Raw genomic sequence first — 20779 nt, 5'->3', positions numbered from 1 at the left:
GCCCAAAATTAAATAGAGAAACCACTGAAATTTTTTCTAGACTTATTGATATGTGATTTAATAATTTCACATAAATTGACTGTAATGTATCATATATGTTAAATTTTAATATTAATAGGATTTACATTAAATCTTTTGAAATCAACTCTCAAATGTGTTTTTATTACATTTTTTAACCTGTACTTTTTTCCTTTTTTTAGTTTTAAAATTTTTATTTAAATTATTTTATTTTCTTTCATATCTGACCAGGAAACTTCATGGTGTTATGGTCAACTTGCCGCACAACCGTGTTCAAATCTGTCACCAACAGGTTCATTAAAAACCTGGCCTGCTCGGGGATTTGTGCCAGCCTGGTCTGTGTGCCCTTCGACATCATCCTCAGCACCAGTCCCCACTGTTGCTGGTGGATCTACACCATGCTCTTCTGCAAGGTCGTCAAATTTTTGCACAAAGTATTCTGCTCTGTGACCATCCTCAGCTTCCCTGCTATTGCTTTGGACAGGTAAGATCAGGTAGCCAGGAGCTAACTTCTTTTTTAAGTTGTATTAAAAAATTAGCATCATGAAGCAAATGATGAGTAGTCAGTGTTCTGTATACTGCTTTTTAGTCAGCTTGTGATCAACAGAAAGGGAATAAATGTCCAAAACAGATGCCTCACAAAGGAGGGGTTGATTTAGCAACAGCCATGGAAAATAGAACCATTGAGAGAAGACCTGGGGATGGGAGTTCCATGGTGAAGATGCTGGGGCAGAGCTGCTAGATCATGGTGTCACTTCAGCTTGGTTGCAGTTGGTGGTATTTGTGTTGCAATTTGCAGTAGATTTTTCATCTGATTGATAACTCTGCAATTAGGGCTTTTTGATGCAGTATGGAACATCTCTGAAAGAACAAGGGAATGATTCAGTGGTTATTTAACAAACGATTAGATGGTCCACTTGGATCTGGCTAGGTAACACCAGAATTCCTCTGGAGGATTTATTTCCAAGGCTTCATATTGCAGTGGTGATTGCTTTCTCTTCCTGTCCTCTTTAAAAAGATGTTCATTTGGAAGTGAACCTTACATCTTAGTTACTGCCGTTCTACATAATTGATCAATTTTATCAAAGTTGCATAAAGATCTCGTAATCAGCAAATTCCTGCCTTTCTCCTTTCTAGCTAATGCTTCATGAATACAGTTTACATAATATATTCTAGAGAATTGAATTAAGTAAGCAAACAAGAATTGAAAAGTATTTTATGTCCAGGAGTACTTTTGATTTCAAGATTAACAGAGAGGAAACGTTGCTGAAGGGAAAGTGCAGGCTATTCTGATTTTATGCCCTATGTTAAAATTTAACTACATTTTAGATTAATTTGAAAATTTAGAACTCTTTGTCCATTCAAAACATAATACCTTAATGACCTGTGAGGGTAGTGATTGTAGAACCCATCTATAGAGTCATTTCAGCCTCTTAGGCCAGGGACCCTGATTTCTTCAGCTGCCTGGTGCTGTCTGCATGGAGGGACACAGAGTCACATGAAGCCCCCAGCATACTGGGAGAAGTCATTGCCATTGTGGTTAAGAGAATGGATGTTGGAATAGAAGCCTAGCTTTGAGTCCTGCCTACATAGCTTTCTAGCTGAGTGGCTTTGGGTAAAGCTGCTTAAACTTTCTGAGCCTCAGATTCCAGAGCAGTAGAAAGAATTAAGTGAATTATTTATGGCCTGTGTTAGGATGGGCTGCACCAATATTTGCCTCTCTTTCTCAGGCTTCCCTTCTGATGGCACATTCTTCCTTAGATATATTTCTGCAATCATGTTACCATCAGATCTTGCTGGGAGCAGCTCCAGCTCTTTAGAAAGGACTGGAATCTCACCATCCATGGAGCCAAACAAGGCAGGTGACAAGTCAAGCAACAACCAGGTTGCAACTGTGGCACGTGGAGAGTGTGTCCACATTCTCGTTCATGGGGATCAGCTGCTCAGCAGTTGCAGCTACTACTTGCTTTGTAGGAATCTAGACTCGGTGGGCAGGACTTTTTTATTCTTTCAGAAGAGGAATAGAAAAAATCTAGAATTCTGTAATTTAAAAATGTTGGCAATTATTTTTTTTTCAAAAAGTATTATGTGGGTCATGTGAATCCTGTCAGCAAGATGAATGTGTGCCCTGAGATGCCAATTTGCCACACCTGCTTTATAGTTACATTGCATGTCTCTTCCATTGCTTTTTGAATATCTGGAAAATGCCATTGCACAGGACTGGAATATAAGAGTGAAGTCAGAGTCCTTTCTCAAGAGTACTTCTGGTGGGTACACTAATGCATTTTATGTTGAACCATTTTGTGTTCAGTGTCCTTCTGAATGCCCCTGGTAGTACCTGCTCTGGTAAAGTCTTAAGTCTTCAGTTTGATATTCTGGACTGAGATATAATTTACATATAATAAAATTCACCTATTGAAAGTATACAAGTCAATGAATTTTAATATATTTATAGAGTTGTACAGTCATCATCACAATATAATTTTAAAATATTTCTATTACCTCACAAAGAAACTTGTGCCTATTTACTTATAGTCACTCCTTGTGCCCATCCCCAGACCATAAACAACCATGAATCTACTTTCTTTTTCTATATGTTTGCTTTATTGGACATTGCATGTAGGTGGAATCATACAACGTGTGTTCTTTTGTCTGGCTTCTTTCACTCAGCATGTTTTCAAAGTTCATGTTATAGAATGTATCAGTACTTCATTCATTTTTCATGGCCAAATAATATATTCATTTAATTTTAGGAGTATACCAAATTTGTTTCTCCATTTACTAGTTGGTGGACATTTAGGTTGTTTCTACTTTTTGGATATTGTGAGTAATGCTGCTATGAATCCTGAAAGTTGTTTTTTTTTTTTTTAAATAAGACTCAACAAGAAGGAGAATACATTATTCTGAACAGTTTGCTGTTATACCTGGAAGCAATGCAATAATCCCTGTGGGTTACTTCTGGGGCCTTGATCTTAAACAAAGAAATACGAAAACAGTAAGAAATTCTCATTTTCTTTCCAGCAGAAAAGGTATTGTAATTTTATCATAATTTTAAAAAGTAAAACAAGTCCTTTTAGTAGGAAAACAGGGCTGGTGAATTCCTATTTTGTTATTCACAGATGCAAATTACTTGCAATCATCCACATGTACATCTGAAGAAGAGAAGACAGTCTTTTCTCTCACTTCCTTCACAGCTATTCGTTTCATGGCACTAAGTCAGCAAGTTCATCAGGAGGTCATCTACACTTCTTGCATCACCGTTTAGAGGTGTACACACTAAGAACATTATTTATAGTGAGCCTGTGTGCTTATGTTGCAATCTGTTTCCCAACACGTAACAGGATTGGAAATTAATGGAAGCCTGGGTTTGTTACATGTCAGTGAGCAAATGGCAGTCAGAGCCAGTGAACTCCTAAGCATCGATTCACGTGTACGGGTAGGACCATCACATATTTACTGAGTTGTCGTTAGAAAACTATCTATATTCAGAGAAAAAAATGTGAAAGCGTGCATCACTTATGCACTTCTTTCTCTTTTTCCCTCCTCCCAGAAAGAAATCTAGAACACATCTTACCATGCTGCCTCCTTCCCTGATTGTCCATGATCGCTATTGTGTTTGCATCCCATCTCTTTCAACCTGAAATGTTCCCCTTCAGCTGGTCCCCCTGCCAGACTCCACTGCAGTGTCTCCCTCTCTTGCTATTTTCCCAGGTGGCTTTAGGCACTACCTGTACCTCCTTTGTGCCTGTCTCTAGTAGAGCTGTCATCTCCTTGTTCATAATTGTTAGTGTGTGTATCTTTGTCCCCGTTGGGTTTAGAGACATTCCTGTGTCTTTTCATTCTTATAACCCAATGCTAGGCACAGGACCTGGTGCATAGGTGGTGCTCAGAAGTACCTGTTACAGGAGGCTGGGCACGGTGGCTCACGTCTGTAATCCAACCACTTTGGGAGGCTGAGGCGGGTGGATCAGCTGAGGTTAGGAGTTCGAGACCAGCCTGGGCCAACATGGCGAAACTCCGTCTCTACTAAAAATACAAAAATTAGCCAGGCGTGGTAGTGCATGCCTGTAATCCCAGCTGCTTGAGAGACTGAGGCAGGAGAATGGCTTGAACCCAGAAGGCGAAGGTTGCAGTGAGCCTAGATTGCGCCACTACACTCCAGCCTGGGCGACAGAGTGAGACTCTATCTCAAAAAAAAAAAAAAAAAAAAAAAAAAGAAGTACTTGTTATCTGAAAGCTTGTGTGCTTACTTGCCCTATGAGTGAATGGGTGTCACTAAGGTTGTAAGGTCAACCCCAGCATTAACTGACTGCACACATAAGGCCAAGCAAATGTGAAGAAACTGACCATATCTCTGAGGGCTAGTGGCAGCCCTTTTACTACAGATGTGGTTCTAGGGTGCAAAGAGTTACTCAGTTCCCTCTAATCACTGGTGATATTGAAACGGCGTGCTTTTGGAATTCTGTTTAGGTGTTTACAGAATGATCAAGTTAAATATTGGAAGGAAAAACAATGTCTCATCTGATTTTAACAAAAATCTAATTGTGCAGGCATTTTAGACCTATTAATTGCCCTTAGGGTTACTGAGTGATTATCATGGGAGCAATGACTGTTGAGCAGGCATAACTTTTGTCAGCTGAATTGATTTTTGTGGAAGGAGCTTGTCAGAGTCCATTCTTCATACTGGGTTATTCTGCCCTGAACAGCTTTAATTGCTAATGATATCTGGACTGTGGCATAAGTCTGCCTTAGATATGTGTGTAGACAAACTAATTTCTGTTGGTAGCTTTGAAAATTGCCCTAAAGCTTCTTTAGCCCATATAAATTTTTTTACCAATTACCCTTTACCCTCAAATTGAAAAGTAGATATCTTTATAGCAGATGGAGAAATCTTTTATATGGAGGGCACTCTTTGAGATTTCATCCTGGTAGCAATAATTATAAAGCTAGCTATGAATTGAAATTATTTACTTGTTTTCCTGTAAAGCCTCGTGAGGACAGGGCTTTCCTCTGCTCCTTTGGAAAGGTTTTTATTTTTTGGTCTAGTGACGCTTCTCATTGTACTTGCAAAGTCCTCAAAACTTAAGGTCTGGCTTCCTGGATTCCCCCAGTGCTTCTCTGTCTTAGGCTGAATAAACGAACTTGACCTTTCTTCCCTCTCATCTACTTTTGGTGATATAGATTCCCCTAATTTAAAAAGTATCTTCTGTGGAATTAATTTTGTTTGTGTATCTTGCAGGTACTACTCAGTCCTCTATCCACTGGAGAGGAAAATATCTGATGCCAAGTCCCGTGAACTGGTGATGTACATCTGGGCCCATGCAGTGGTGGCCAGCGTCCCTGTGTTTGCAGTAACCAATGTGGCTGACATCTATGCCACGTCCACCTGCACGGAAGTCTGGAGCAACTCCTTGGGCCACCTGGTGTACGTTCTGGTGTATAACATCACCACGGTCATTGTGCCTGTAGCGGTGGTGTTCCTCTTCTTGATACTGATCCGACGGGCCCTGAGTGCCAGCCAGAAGAAGAAGGTCATTATAGCAGCGCTCCGGACCCCACAGAACACGATCTCTATTCCCTATGCCTCCCAGCGGGAGGCCGAGCTGCACGCCACCCTGCTCTCCATGGTGATGGTCTTCATCTTGTGTAGCGTGCCCTATGCCACCCTGGTCGTCTACCAGACCGTGCTCAATGTCCCCGACACTTCCGTCTTCTTGCTGCTCACTGCCGTTTGGCTGCCCAAAGTCTCCCTGCTGGCAAACCCTGTTCTCTTTCTTACTGTGAACAAATCTGTCCGCAAGTGCTTGATAGGGACCCTGGTGCAACTACACCACCGGTACAGTCGCCGTAATGTGGTCAGTACAGGGAGCGGCATGGCTGAGGCCAGCCTGGAACCCAGCATACGCTCGGGTAGCCAGCTCCTGGAGATGTTCCACATTGGGCAGCAGCAGATCTTTAAGCCCACAGAGGATGAGGAAGAGAGTGAGGCCAAGTACATTGGCTCAGCTGACTTCCAGGCCAAGGAGATATTTAGCACCTGCCTGGAGGGAGAGCAGGGGCCACAGTTTGCACCCTCTGCTCCACCCCTGAGCACAGTGGACTCTATATCCCAGGTGGCACCGGCAGCCCCTGTGGAACCTGAAACATTCCCTGATAAGTATTCCCTGCAGTTTGGCTTTGGGCCTTTTGAGTTGCCTCCTCAGTGGCTCTCAGAGACCCGAAACAGCAAGAAGCGGCTGCTTCCCCCCTTGGGCAACACCCCAGAAGAGCTGATCCAGACAAAGGTGCCCAAGGTAGGCAGGGTGGAGCGGAAGATGAGCAGAAACAATAAAGTGAGCATTTTTCCAAAGGTGGATTCCTAGCAAGGACTGTAAATTCTTGGAAGCAACGGGGAGCTTCCATATTCCCACCAGAGTGTGGGAATGCTGTGGCCATGTGATTGTATGATCTCCTTGCAACTCAGTGTGAGTTGATTCCTCCAATATGGGCCAGATGCTTTTGAATGATAGGGAAATCTACATAAAATCCAGTGTCCTCTTTATTGAGGGAGTATATATATCCATCTCAGTGATCCGTGTCCTTAGTGAAGTCCACATTATTCTCTGTGGGGACAAGAGCTGGGCAGTTTTGAATGGGTCTTGAGGTGGATACTCCCTGTGCACTTTCTGGGGATGCCTCACTTCCCTGGGCTCCACAGAGAACACACAGAGAGAAGACTTTCAGAGCTCACAGCAGCAGGGAGCAGGGGCACTCTAAGGGAATTCCAAGATCATGATAGAGCATGGTGGCCCCAGAGAAAATGCCTGTTTGATGAACTTAAACATGTCAAACATTTTCTATTGAGAAGATAGGGATTTGGCATCTTATACTGTTTCTCTGGAAGCCCCAGTCATATGACTCACTGTTTCTCCTGATACCCTTCATCCCTTTCATTGGGGATGTAGGTAAGGGATGACGATTCCTCACCTATGGTACACATGGCAATAGATGTGCCCAGGAGTAAAGGAGATATTTTGTCCTTGATAATTCTGATTTTCCCTTGGCATCACCAATGCCTCAGAGAGATACACCTGCACCCTCCAGTCAGGGTCAGTGTTGGTTGGAAAACACTGAAAAGTCTTTGCTCTGTCTTTCACCTTAAATTGTGTTTTCTCAACACATGAGAGAGAAGCTTACAGGGGGAGATGCCTGAGAGATGCCTATGGCGCTGTAGTTTTTTTCTCTTCCCTGTGATCTCACACGAAAGGTGCTATGTAACAACCAGTATGAGTCAAGTATATTGAAAAAATCATCTTATGCAAACTTTTGGAATTAAAAGGTATTTTTTAAATGGAGTGTTAGTGTCAGCTGGGTCCTTTGGAAACATCAAACTGAAAAGGCCTGATTTGGAAAGGTGACTCTACCCAAAAGGTTGGCAAGAATCTGAAAAAGACGGTTTCCTTCCAAGGAAGACTCCAGAACTCAGGTGTGGCCAGTCTCCTTTTCAGTCTGTTTGTACAGCTGTGGTTCTCTCTTAATTTTGGACACAGAGGAGGAACAGAACAGGGAGAAATAATCATTGTAGAGTGCCAAGGCAACATCTGGCCCAGATGAGCTCTTCACTTCCTTCTTCCCTGTCTTTGTAGGAGCCAGAGTGGGCAGAAGAGGGAGGGCAGTGTCCTCAACTCATCAGCCTCACAAGCAATTTGGGACCCCTCTGGGGTGGATTTCACCAGGTTGAATTAGAACCGCAGATAACACTTCCCTGTTAGTGAGGACAAACCAAGTGCCAGCTCTGCCCTTTTCTCTAGAGTGTTGTGTTCTTGCTCTTGGTACTTAGGGGAGCTAGTCTGGTGCCTTGAGCAAGCTTGAAGGGAAGTGGGTGTCCTCACCAGCAAACTTCCACATCTCGACTCGTCCCCTCTTTTGACCACACTGGCCCCGTCTCTCGGAGGGACCCCAGACCCTGTACGGAGTTCTGTTTTCCTTTCTTCTCTTGGGTGTGGTGTCTTGTGTTTCCTGAATGTGAATCCAAAGACCCTACCCCTGGAGAGGAAGCACCTTCCTCTTTGTGTTGGTCTCCTCATAGCATTGTTTGATCTCAGCAGAAACAGGGGGCTGCTACAGCCTCCTGCGGCTCCGCTGCCTCCTGGGCCCTGTGTGCATGGCATCTATAGCTCCTTTCCCTGATAGTCAATGCTGTGGCCCTTCAAGCTTATCTTTCAAAACTTTCACAATCATTACAACTTTTATCAAGGGGAATAATAATCTCTAGGAAAATTGTGTCCACTTTAGGAGAATCTGTCAAGTGTAGCCACTTTGGTGTTTTTCTGATAATATACTCTATATGTACAACTTAATAAATTTTGATGAGGCAGAATCTGGTTGGGTATGTTTCTTACGTATGTTTGAAGCAGATGGCTGACTTCTAACAGGTCATTGCCAGGTGTATTTCTATACTCTTTGAAGAATAACATTTTAATAAAAAATTGAAAAGCAGTTTCTCTTGAGCTATATTTTATCCCCCTTTTCTCTCCCTCAAGTGACATACTGTCGGAACCTGTCTCTTCCTACATGGTCTCTGATGAACGATATTCATTTTTTTTTTCTCATGAATGCAGATGTGGCATTTCAGTAGCATTTTCTTGTATTGTTGCAACTAAAAGAAAATAAATTCCCTAAGGAAGAATTGCAGCATTTGAAAAAATATCACCAAGATGGGTTCCAGATTGAATTGGCGATGGACACCCAAATCTCTAGGCGGCGCTACACAAAGGAAGCCTGGAGTGCAGCCGTCATCATCCCTCCTGTGGGAGGTCAGAGCACAGCAGTTAGGGCCATGAGCTTTGAGGTCAGATTTCCTATGTTTAAATCCTGGCCCCACACTGACTAGCCTTGTGACCTTGGGAGGATGAAGTAACCTCCATGTACCTCAGTTCCCTCTCTGTAAAATGGGAGGATAATAATTGTGTCAGAAGCTTCTGTTGCCCCTTCTCACATATTTCACCTATGACTTTAGCTGTGTCCGCAGTGGGCTGTTGCTGGCGGCATCTACTCACTTCCCTGCAAGCAGAGTTCCCTGTGTCTGGGAATAATCCTTGGCCTGTGGGGCATGGGAACCACTGGATAAATACCCCTGCTACCTGTCCTGCTGGACAACTGTGGGAGGCCTCTGTCCAGTTCTCAAGAGGTCACTGACACGGAGTTAAGTCCCTGTGGCCCACCATGGCACTTCAATAAAGCAGCCTTATATTGTCTCTACTTTCTCCTTCTCCGACTTACTTTCTGCAGCCCTCATTGATGCCTCAAGGATCACCTCCCAAACATACTACCTGCACAAGGCCCTCGTCTCAAGCTCTGTTTTCAGGGAGTCCAAGTGAGGCATAGAGCACCTGTTAGGATTAAATGAGATAATCTGTTTAACACAATGCCTGGCACAGAGTAGAGCTATATCAGTGTTAGCACTTACACATTACATAAAAAAATAAAGTGGATAGGCAGCTTATGTGGAATATTCTTAGAAAACTATAGGTCTTTTCCCCAGTTATTCTAACAGTAATTAATTTTCATAATGATGATACTTTGGGGTAATACATAATGCCAAGGGACTATTAGATTCCCTGAAGAAAAAATAACTGTGTAAGCCAGAGTATTTCTTAACTAGACAATTCTCAGTTGAAAAAAATAGGATGTTAAAAGAAGGTTCACCTTGGCCACTAACGTGTAGGCCGTATCTGAATATGAATGCACACAATGACCGTATCGAAGTAGGAGCAGAGCCGAGTACATACAGTATCTAAGGACAGATATGCAAATCCAAAGCGGCCCCATCTGTAGGAAAGAAACTGCAAGTTAGTCGGTGGGCTAAATGAACATCTGGAGCTCAAGCACTGGTCTGATTCATCTGAGGAGGAAAGCCACTGCTGCATCCCAGCTGGGTACGGCTGAGCTCTTGGCAGAACTGCCCCAGAGGTGAGGTGGCTCTGCACACATGCAACTGCCGCTACAGGTCGGATCAGAGATGCACAAGGAAAAAAGCTTATTACGGGTGGAATTGTGGTGGAGGGAAAGGGTTAATGCTTTCGTAGTGTAGTCTACCAATGTCTCAACATACAATGTCAATAATACCATAACATAGTGATGCGCTTTCCCCAAATAGTTGTAGATATTTAGCAGATTTGTATCCCAACTAATGTGCCACATTAGAGCTCTGTAACCAAAAGAGAAATGAGTCATGGTAAATAACCTGGGAATCTGTGAATAAAATAGGAATTGAAATAAGTATCAATGCCCAGGGCAGCATCAAAAGCCTTTTTGTGCAAGGCATATAAAATAAATGGAAATGAGCTTAGATTCTCCATACATGAGATTTCAGAAGACAAAACAGCTCCCTTTTTCTTAGCCTCAGTTTCAACCCATGTTTTCCCCCATTTATGCCAAAGGTATCAGTTGATCAGTAGAATAAAGGTTGGAAACCTGTATAGAAATGAAAGTGTGATCTCTGGCATTGTTTATGCGAACCTCTACAGCACTTCATGTCCTGGGGATTCAGGGGCTTCTTATTGCCAGATTGAAATGAGTGAATGGTGAATGAATACATAAGAGATACAGCACCTGGAGCAGGGGCGTGGTCTCTGTCGTGTATGAGTGATGAAAGATTTGCTTTCAGTGGAGTTATTGCTGGCTCTTATTGATTTCCTTGGAATGACTCCTGCAGAGTTAAAAGGCATCAAATGCAAGGCCTTTGATCCATCTCCTTCTTCAAACACCCAAGCCTCCTTTTAATGCACTAGGAGTGTAAGTTCCAAAGTTGGAGGGGAAGTTCAATATTGAGAAACACAGTTCCAGGCATGTGTGTTGGGCTTTGAAGAATAATTCTTCTATCAGCTATATCGATCAGAACTTAGTGATGAAATCTTTCTGCCTCCCTCAAATTTCTTTTTATATGTGTATTCATTACAGTCCATATACAAAATGCAATATACACACAAAGGAGTTACTAGAATAAACATGTGATATACATTCTAAGGCAACAGGTGAGAAAATAGAACACATGGCATGATGCTCTTGCTATATTAACCATATTCCCTGTGCATCTAACTTCTCTCTTTGCCTGGCCCCTCTTATTCACATGCATTGCCTCAGGGGAGGGGACGAGGCTTTCATTGCCTCAAGGGAAAGCAGATATCCTTTGAATCTCTTCCTAGTTTTTGTGTCTCAAAACCTAGGTTTCAGGAGAACAGAGGGGACTCTTAGGGTTAGGCCAGTGAAGTTTTGGTCATAATTGTCAAGGAGTGGGGCATGCTCCAGTCATCTATCGGGTAAAGGCCAGGAATGCTGTTAAATACCCTCTAATGCACAGGACAGCCCTCGCAACAAAGAATTATCTGGGGGCCGGGCGCGGTGGCTCACGCCTGTAATCCCAGCACTTTGGGAGGCCAAGATGGGCGGATCATGAGGTCAGGAGATCGAGACCATCCTGGCTAACACAGTGAAACCCCGTCTCTACTAAAACTACAAAAAATTAGCCGGGCGAGGTGGCGGGCGCCTGTAGTCCCAGCTACTCAGGAGGCTGAGGCAGGAGAATGGCGTGAACCCCGGGGGGCGGAGCCTGCAGTGAGCCGAGATCGCGCCACTGCACTCCAGCCTGGGCGACAGCGAGACTCCGTCTCAAAAAAAAAAAAAAAAAAAAGAATTATCTGGTCCATATCAGTAGTGCTAAGGTTGAGACACTCTGGGTTAGCCAAAAGTTTGAGGTGGTTTGAGGAGGGTGGGACCATCTCCCCAACCCTTACCTCTGTCCTCCATGCAAACCCAGGTTATTTATGGAGAAAACAGAAGAAATTTAAAGAGAGTTGTCTAGGTCATGAGACATCTGCTCGGTGGAAAAATGCAAGCCTGGCTGCTTTTCCTCAGCTGGACATCTGCTTCAGGGATGGACTTGCTGATCTGCCCTCTGAATTTGGAGGTATGAGAAAGGAATTGGAAGGGGATGACAGAGTAAACAGAGAGGGCATCCTGCACACCCACCATGTGGCATGGTGAGAATGGGTGATTTTCTCAAGGTCAAGGAGACACCATAGAAACTCGACTTGAAAGCTGGCCCCTGGCCAGATTTGGAGGAGGCTGCGGGTGGATGCTGAGAGGGGTTGAAAGTGGTCAGGCCAGCGCTGTGTCTGGCCCCAGAGATGTGTACAGTCTGGCACCAGAGACGTGTACAATGAGGGCCACATGCCACACCTCTGGAGATTCCCTGCCAAGTACCAATGAGAGAACAGTGGCTGCACCAGTCAAGGAGAAGGTGTTTCCTCCTTTTGCCCGTCCTTCCTCCTAACTCCGTGGAGGCAGAAGGGAGACCTGCAAGAGGATACATCAAGCTGTAGGAGGAGAGGTTTCTCATCCACTCATGGTGAGTTCCTTGGGCTACAGATCAAGGCTGAGTTGGGGGAGAGGAAGAGCATTACATTAGGCATCACTGTGAACTTTAAAACTGGACCAGACTCTTTAATATCTCAAAGTGACTGTAGAGTGCTAGGATCTCCCTGGGCTACAGTTAAGGAACAAGAAAGGAAGCTTCCATGGATTAGTTACCACTTCTAAGTTCAGACTCTACAGTAAATCATGACGACAGTTAGGGGAGCCAGCCTTGGAATGAAGGTGACAAAGAGGACAGCACAGTACAGATAGGGCAACATGTACTTGATGATGTCACTGAGCTGCTAAGTCACATGTCTCTACCTTTGAACTTCCAGTGAATGTGAGACAATAAATTTCATGTTGTACACACAAGTTTGAGTCAAAGTTTTGCAATTTTCTGCAGAAAGCACCCTCATCATACTTGATATGTGAGCTAATTTATTATTTGCAAAGAAGGCATCAGAAATTGCTCCTGTTTGGGGTACAAGATCAATAAAATAAAATAATCTTCTCAGATAAATTCATTGTTTTCCTGCCTGGGATCTACCTTTTTATGCTGTATCTGAAGTTTTATATTAACTTAATGAAGAAAACCCCACGAAGGAACCATGTGTGGTTCCTGATAAGAAATGACTGATTGATTATACATGTCTAATTCTATTTCTTCCTGAAATGCCACTAAAACCCCATTTAATGGGTTGAACAGAAATGTCATAAATCCAGAAGGATGCAAGGAATAGAAGAGAAGACAAAGCGCTCTCTGGTTCCAGGTGAGTCTACAACAGCAACAAATTTTAGAAGCTGGAAAGCAGATGGAAGGTGGTAACTGATTGGGCAGCAGATTTAAGGACTTCCCAAGAGCTTTTTTTTCTCTCTTTTTTTCTTTTCTTCTTCTGTGTCCTTTGGATCTTCATTTTTTTTTGTTGTTTTGTTTTTTTGAGACGGAGTCTTGCTCTGTCGCCCAGGCTGGAGTGCAGTGGCGCAGTCTCGGCTCACTGCAAGCTCCGCCTCCCGGGTTCACGCCATTCTCCTGCCTCAGCCTCTCCGGGTAGCTGGGACTACAGGCGCCCGCCACCACGCCTAGCTAATTTTTTGTATTTTTAGTAGAGACGGGGTTTCACTGTGGTCTCGATCTCCTGACCTCGTGATCCGCCCACCTCGGCCTCCCAAAGTGCTGGGATTACAAGCGTGAGCCACCGCGCCCGGCCGTGGATCTTCATTTTTAAGGGCAGGAAACATTTTCTACTATCTCACTGAGGATATTAAGGATAATTCTTCTCTATGGATTTGTCTTAGTTTCTAGTTTTTTTGCTAGAGGTTTATTTTATTTTTTTGCCTGACAATAATAATTCTTAGCTAAGGTATTGGCTTCTCTAGGTACCTTTGAATTGAAAGCTCAGGTTGGAGAGGTTGACAGCTGTTTGGGAAGTAATTAAAGCCCCAGCTAGATCTGCTGTTGGTGCCACACTGCTGAGCCAGCTGCCTCTCCTTAGTCCAGCTTCACCACTACCCCGCATTTCCAGATCTTCTCCCCACACTCCATTCCCAACGCCCTTCTAGTCAGGACTTTACCTTCCTAAGGATTGGAAGTATTGCACAAGAGAGCGATATCCTTATCTACTATGACAGGAGGCAAAATCAAATTATGCTCAAAATGTGTGATGTGAAACAGAGTAGAATGTGAGTTATTCAGAAATATGGGGATGTGTGATGACTGCCAGAAGAGGCGGCTAAAATTATTGCAAGTCCTTGTCTCTGGGACTGTTATTGTTTGTTTGTGTTGTTTTAAGCCTTTTAGTTATATTTTAAAACAGTCTACATGTATTATTTTGATAAGAATACAAATTAAAGTTAAAAGGCTTCTGAATTTTGCAAGGCACCATCAGACTAAACAAAAGAAAAAAGAAGAAACTATATACATCATTAGAGGAAATTTAGAAAATGAGGGAATTTAGGCTGTCAGGGTCAGAGAAACCGATGGCTTTTGCTGAATGCTCAAATCATGTCAGATGTACCCAGATAATACATTTGGCTTGGCTGTATGAACTAGGCAATCATGGGCTACAATGAATTCTACTTTTCTCCCCATATCTTCTCTATAGCCAAGAAGAAAGATTTCTTCTTTCTTCTTTTGTGTATTTTTACAGTGCTTTTAAGAATTATTGCTACTTTGTTATATAGATTTAATTTAAGTAATGTTGGCTTGCTTTAGAAATTAATTTAGAACCCACAAAATATTTTGGATTAATATGTCTAAGATATTGAGTTTAATAAGTCAAAGCATCCTAGGGTTTATTTATTTATAATTTATCTTCTCATCTACTTTAAAAAAATCTAAAGTGTATGCAATACAAGTACCTTTGCATCAACCAAAGGTCAGTAGAATATTACTTAGAAGTTCTTAATTTTAATTTATAATACTTTGTCTTAAAGTTTATTCCCTTGATAACATTTGGCTTCTTATTGCCTGCTTTATATTTAGATATGATGTTTCACTGGAGGATATTAAAGCACAGTCCACGGGCTTTCTGTAGGAAATGATACAATCTCTTTTTTGCAGATGGGGAAACTAGAGACACAGATGGCCACGTCATTAGCCCTAAGAGATGAAGCAAGTTAGAGACAGAGCTAAAAACAGTACAGAAGGCATTAAAGCCCAATTCTTCCACAGCACCCTCTAAAGTAGTGATGATCATTATCATCTATCATTATCATAACTATTTTTTGAATACCCACTTGGCACATATCATTAAACTGTACTGGGGACTAGATGAAAATCCTTGATGCTTGGCAGCTGTTTTGCTCAATGTTATTTTCCAAATTTACTTTTTCTCCCTCATGATTTCCCCTGTTTTGTTGTAGAGGCATTCAGTTTAAAATAAATGTTAAGATACTCTTGAAGGAATGCCAAGACTGAAGTCGCTCTGCGGAGACCACTCAGAGGCATCTTCTTATGTCTTGTGTCCTCCATGTTAATATTTTCGCTTTTTTTTTTTTTTGAGACTTTTAAACATGAGCAGACAGCCAAAGATGACCAGTCCTCTGAGGAAAGTATCTAACATACAGGCAGATGCCAAAACAAACACACAAGAAAAAAAAAATTGGGGGGAAAAACAGGATATACAAAAAGAAGAAAACTTAAAAAAAAAAAACAACCCATTCTTAATCTCCTCAGGGAGATATAAGAAGATGTTATATGGCCTTAAAAGGACATTCAAAGGGTCCTTCAGAAGGCCTCACTCTGTCACCAAGGCTGGAGTGCAGTGGCACCATCATAGCTCACTGCAACCTCAAACTTCTGGGCTCAAGGGATAATTTTAAAGAACTTTTTTGTAGAGACAGGGTCTTGCTATGTTGCTCAGGCTGGTGTTGAACTCCTGGGCTCAAGCGATCCTCCCACCTCCCCCTCCCAAAGTGCTGGATTATAGGAATGAGCCACTGTGCTTGGGCCTCCTTGTTAATTCTGCACTGGGTTTACTTAACTTTAAAAGTTTCTGCCATCGAATCACTTTCACCCATTGCCCACATTCCCGAGAGTCACTTGATACTCTTCCCTGTAAGGATATGAAACATTAACAAGATTCATTTATTCATAACAGTAAATATTATTGCATTTAATACATGCTATTGTAATGGAATATAAAGTGTTCAAGATATGGTCCCTGCTCTCCAATGATTTCTTTTGATGAATGACAAGTCTTTCTTAAATTCAAAAGCTTTCTTTCTCCATAAAATTCTCATTTACTTTATATAGTGATAACATTTTGAATTTGGAAAATTTTAGCCCAGTCATATACCACCCCTGTAATTTAATATAAAGAAATTGAGGTCTAGGAAATTAAGTGCTTTGTCCAAGACTATGGATCAGAACTTACGATTCTTTTTAAATTTTTTATTTTTTTAACTTTTAAGTTCAGAGGTACATGTGCAGGATGCGCAGTTTGTTACGTAGGTAAATGTGTGTCACGGGGGTTGGTTGTACGGAGTATTTCATCACCCAGGTAGTAAGCCTCATAACATTGGTTATATTTCCTGCTTTTCTCCCTCCTCCCACCCTCCACCCTCCGATAGGCCCCAGTGTGTGTTGTTCCCCTCTATGTGTCCGTGTGTTCTCATCATTTAGCTCCCACTTACAAGTGAGAACATGTGGTATTTGGTTTTCTGCAGAACTCATGATTTTTTTTGTTTGTTTGAGATGGAGTCTCGCTCTGTCTCCCAGGCTGGAGTGCAGTGGCGCCATCTCGGCTCACCGTAAGCTCCGCCTCCTGGTTCACGCCATTCTCCTGCCTCAGCCTCCCGAGTAGCTGGGACTACAGGCACCTGCCACCACGCCCAGGTAATTTTTTGTATTTTTAGTAGAGACGGGGTTTCGCCGTGTTAGCCAGGATGGTCTCGATCTCCTGACCTCGTGATCCGCCCACCTCTGCCTCCCAAAGTGCTGGGATTACAGGTGTGAGCCACTGTGTCTGGCCCTTGCTAGAAGATTTAACTCAGAAAAAGTGACCAATGAATGATAGAAAATTGAATGCATGGATGCAAGTATCCACTCGAATACAAAATTCTCACAAATTTGGGTCCAGGTAATGATCTCTAGGTTCATTTAAAAAATTGTTGGCAATTTTCACAAAAATACCATCATCAGTAGCAAGCTATACAAGATAGATGAGCATTTAATGCACACCAGATATGAATTGAACCTGATAATTCATCTACTTTTCTTTCATTCTCCAGCATGGATTGGATGGTTGCTGTTATTTGACATAAAAGTACTCATTTTATTAACAAGTGCAATGAAAAATTCAGTATGGTGTCTCAAGAACATATTAATTTCCCTATTTCAACAAAATAAAGAACAGTGCTAGAGAGTTATCTTCCCATTGTTTGACAGATAGGCTGGTAAACTGAAGTCTGAAGAGATGAAGAGGCTTGCCCTTCCATAACAGAGGTGGGATACATATACAACTCTCATAAAACCTAAACCAATTCTTAATCTGTTCTATTGCATCGTTCTATAAAAATAGCGCACTTCTCTTGTGGTTTTGCTTAATTCCTTGTTCGACAATTGCAGGGACAAGACAGATGGCTGTTACCATTACCCAGATGTTTCTAAACAAGCAATTCTTGCTGCCATGCACGTTGAGCAGATGCCTTTTACATTGGTATGAATGTTGGGTTGAGATACATGAGCAGGTCATTTCCAAAGAGAGCAGAGACTGCTTAAATCAGAAAATCACAGGGTCTCAGAGCTGGAAGTAGTGGTAGAAACCTTTATCTATCTCTTATTTACTAGACAAAGAAACTGAGGTGGAAAGAGTTTAAGAGACTGGGCCCAGGCCACACTGCTCTTGGCAAAGACAGGACAGAAAATTCAAAGATGTGTATTTTAAAATGTGTGTCAGTGATGAATTACAAAAATATAAAACATAACAAATTTTGAACTAAATTAAAACACTAATTTTAGTTTGCCTATTACGGCAAAATGAGGGGAAAATAAGCCAGCTTCTATTAAGAAAGGAGTTTGGATGATCAAATTTTAAAAATGTAAACAAGAAAACCAATAGTCTTCAAAGTGATGACTAGTTCCTAGTGTAATAAACACCGTATGTTCAGATAGAAACATTACTTTGGATTCGAGCTAAGAAAAAGATTGTGTAAGAAATAAAATGAGAAGCTAAGAATGCCAGGATGAGGCTTAAACATTGTGGTAGCCTGACCCATGACTCATGAACAAACCCCTGGGGTGGTTTACTTCTTATTTCCTTATGTCTGAGATGTTAACTCTGAGAAAAATCATTTCCATACCTTGCTGCTTAATACCCTAAATATTTGGCTTGAATATGTTTCTAATATGGCATCTTAATTATTTTAGCTTCATTTTTTGTTAAAATATGTACAAAGTTTACATAATAATGAAGGCTTACATAACTTATATACTAAAACTTCATTTTAGTATTGTAGGAAAACAGCCTGTTGCATAGCAAGATGACCAATGTGTTCCTGTAGCATAGATAAACCCCCACAGAGATGCTTATCTAATCACCCCAGGGGTCATGAGTTTTGCAAGAAGGCCTGAGGCATGACTGGCTGCACATCTTTCCGTAAAATCTTGCTATATAAAAGATGCTTTCTGGAGGGCAGGTGCGGGGATCCACTGTCTCTCTGGCCGCCAGAGACATGGCTTCTGTTTGTAAGCCCCTATTGAATGTTTCTTTCTGAGAAGCTGGACTTGTCAGCTTCTTTCATTGGCCTCTCAGCTTCCTCGGCCTTTGGGGGTAGGTTTGCCTAGACCTGCTCACCTCAACCAAGTACATAGATCAGGAGATCCAATTTAGAACACAAACTAACAAACCCCTATGGGATCAGAGAGACCAAGCTCAATACTGAAGTTAGGTTTTGGATTCAGAGACAAGCTTACCTGTAGGTTGAAAGCATGAAGCATGAAACCCAATGCATGGGCAATGTTCAGAATCTGTTGGTTTCAGCCCAAGATTGATAGTTGCAGTGAAATTTCAGCCATTATGCGCAAGCAGTGTCACATCCATTCAGCTGACAGGGGAGAGACACTAATCTCAGTGGGCATCCAGCAACTGAAACTGCAGCTGGCCTTGGGAAGTTTCTGCCAACTCTTTAAATCTTTACAGGTACAGAGTTGCTGCAGGTGACCAAACTTTGCAGCCAGTAAGATCATGAGAAAGTTAAGCAGTCTGTTACTTTGAGGGAATTTCCTCAGAAAAGAAGAGAAACCGATTTTTTTCTCCTTTCTGGTGAGAATGACTCACTTGGCAGAGCCGATTGCTTTAGGGCCGACTTGACATGACACCTTCCCCCTGCAAATGACTCCGGATATTATAACATACCTTCATTTTCATTGATTTACTTTACTATCTTTAAAAACAACCCTCTAGGCCAGAAGCATGTAGCTGCACTGCTCTGTGTATGTGTGTGTGTGTGTGTATGTATATGTGCACTGATTTTTACACAATTTCACAATGTCCTGGAAGTTTTTAGCCCCCTATGTTGACATTCGGATCGCTCGAGCCAATTAAATAGTTATATGACAATACATGATCTAACTTCTTTCACTGAAAACAAACCTAAAGTCATCACTATGTTTTTGGACCAATAGGCATTGAGAAGTTGTAAGCTTGATCTTTTAAACAATGGAGACATCCACTGACCAGCAGCTAATTCTGTGTAGCACTCCACAGCAGACAGGGAGAGGAGGGAAAGAGTGCTATAGGGAGAGCATTTTTCAGTCTCTAGCCTGCTGTTTACAAAGGAAGTGCTGGATGTCACTGTTCACAGCCTCCGTGTAGAATAGCTGCAGGGGGCTCCATGGTGCCTCCGGGAGCAATGTCCTTGCCAGTATTTATCCTCTAAAACATTAACTTGAAGTCAGTGGTTCATCTGTACCACAAGCACCAAGGGACTTGTTAAAAATGCAGATTCCTGGTCTGCATTCCAGACCCACTGAATCATGTAATAAGACTAGAATCAATATTTTAAATAACACCTGAACTGATCCTTCCGAACAATAAAATCTGAGAACCCATTTGAATCGGGTTTATTTCACAGCTTTTAAGTTCTAAAAAATGTACTAAAATAAGGTACTAAGCATATACGAAACATATACTTAACATGTATTTTACTTTCAACAAAAATAGCATTAAGCCTGGGCAACACAGGGAGACCTCACCTCTACAAAAGAAAAAAAAAAAATTCAACTGGGCATGGTGTTGCGTGCCTGTAATCCCAGCTACTCATGAGGCTGAGGTGGGAGGTTGCTTGAACCTGGGAAGTTGAGGCTGCAGTGAGCCATGATCATTGTGCTACTGCACTCCAGCCTGGGCAACAGAGCGTGACCATCTCAAAAAAAATAAATAAATAAAAACAAGTGTTACTTGTTCCAGAACCTGATTGTTGTTTCTTTCCAGCTTTATTTACTTCCCTGTTCATGACCCTTGCCGGCATGGATGGCACTGTGGCCAAGCAGGATTGGGAGATGCTGGAGGGAGTACAGTTGCTATAAAAGGGGTACATGGAATAAAACATGTATTTCTTTTTAAGTCTACTGATTTAATGTAAATACAGATGTGTGAGAACTTTCAGTGTCTCAAAGTCACCATGGTTTTTTGATATTATTTATATGTACTAACATTTTAAAAAATGTATTTTTTTTTGAGATCAAATTTTCACTTTTCCTATTTGGGTGGCTATTTAAAGACGCATCCAAGCACAGTTCAAACATACAAGATACTTCAGTTCAGTGGTTTCTTGAATTACACCTAAAATCCCAAGGAACGTGTTTCTGAAAGTGGCTGCCAATTTTTTTTTTTTTTAAGAGGACAATCAGCACCATCTAGTG

General features: G+C 42.0%; 1 protein-coding gene and 1 long non-coding RNA gene across 4 annotated transcripts in view; one reads left to right on the top strand and one right to left on the bottom strand.

Moving 5' to 3' along the window:
* GPR176 (G protein-coupled receptor 176) overlaps positions 1 to 8496 on the top strand; it is a 124923-nt gene extending 116427 nt beyond the window's left edge. For 2 of the 3 annotated variants that reach the window (XM_055278662.2, XM_055278664.2), the window contains exons 2-3: positions 250 to 502; positions 5258 to 8496. In XM_055278662.2, the coding sequence (XP_055134637.2) occupies positions 250 to 502; positions 5258 to 6380 (1376 nt within the window). In that variant the 3' untranslated portion in view covers positions 6381 to 8496. The remainder of the gene's footprint in view (positions 1 to 249; positions 503 to 5257) is intronic. The other variant, XM_055278663.2, reaches the window with a different exon arrangement.
* Positions 37 to 19140, bottom strand: LOC134736635 (uncharacterized). The gene is made up of 5 exons (XR_010120748.1): positions 18830 to 19140; positions 9706 to 9828; positions 9330 to 9389; positions 3915 to 4044; positions 37 to 879 (listed from the first exon to the last, which is right to left on the bottom strand). It is a non-coding gene; the product is annotated as an uncharacterized lncRNA (long non-coding RNA).
* Positions 19141 to 20779: the final 1639 nt, after the last annotated feature.

The sequence above is a fragment of the Symphalangus syndactylus genome, chromosome 5 (assembly GCF_028878055.3).
Source record: "Symphalangus syndactylus isolate Jambi chromosome 5, NHGRI_mSymSyn1-v2.1_pri, whole genome shotgun sequence".
NCBI classification, from domain to species: domain Eukaryota; kingdom Metazoa; phylum Chordata; class Mammalia; order Primates; family Hylobatidae; genus Symphalangus; species Symphalangus syndactylus.
Note: the sequence above shows the minus strand (reverse complement) of the source record. Positions and strands in the feature narration are given on the sequence as shown.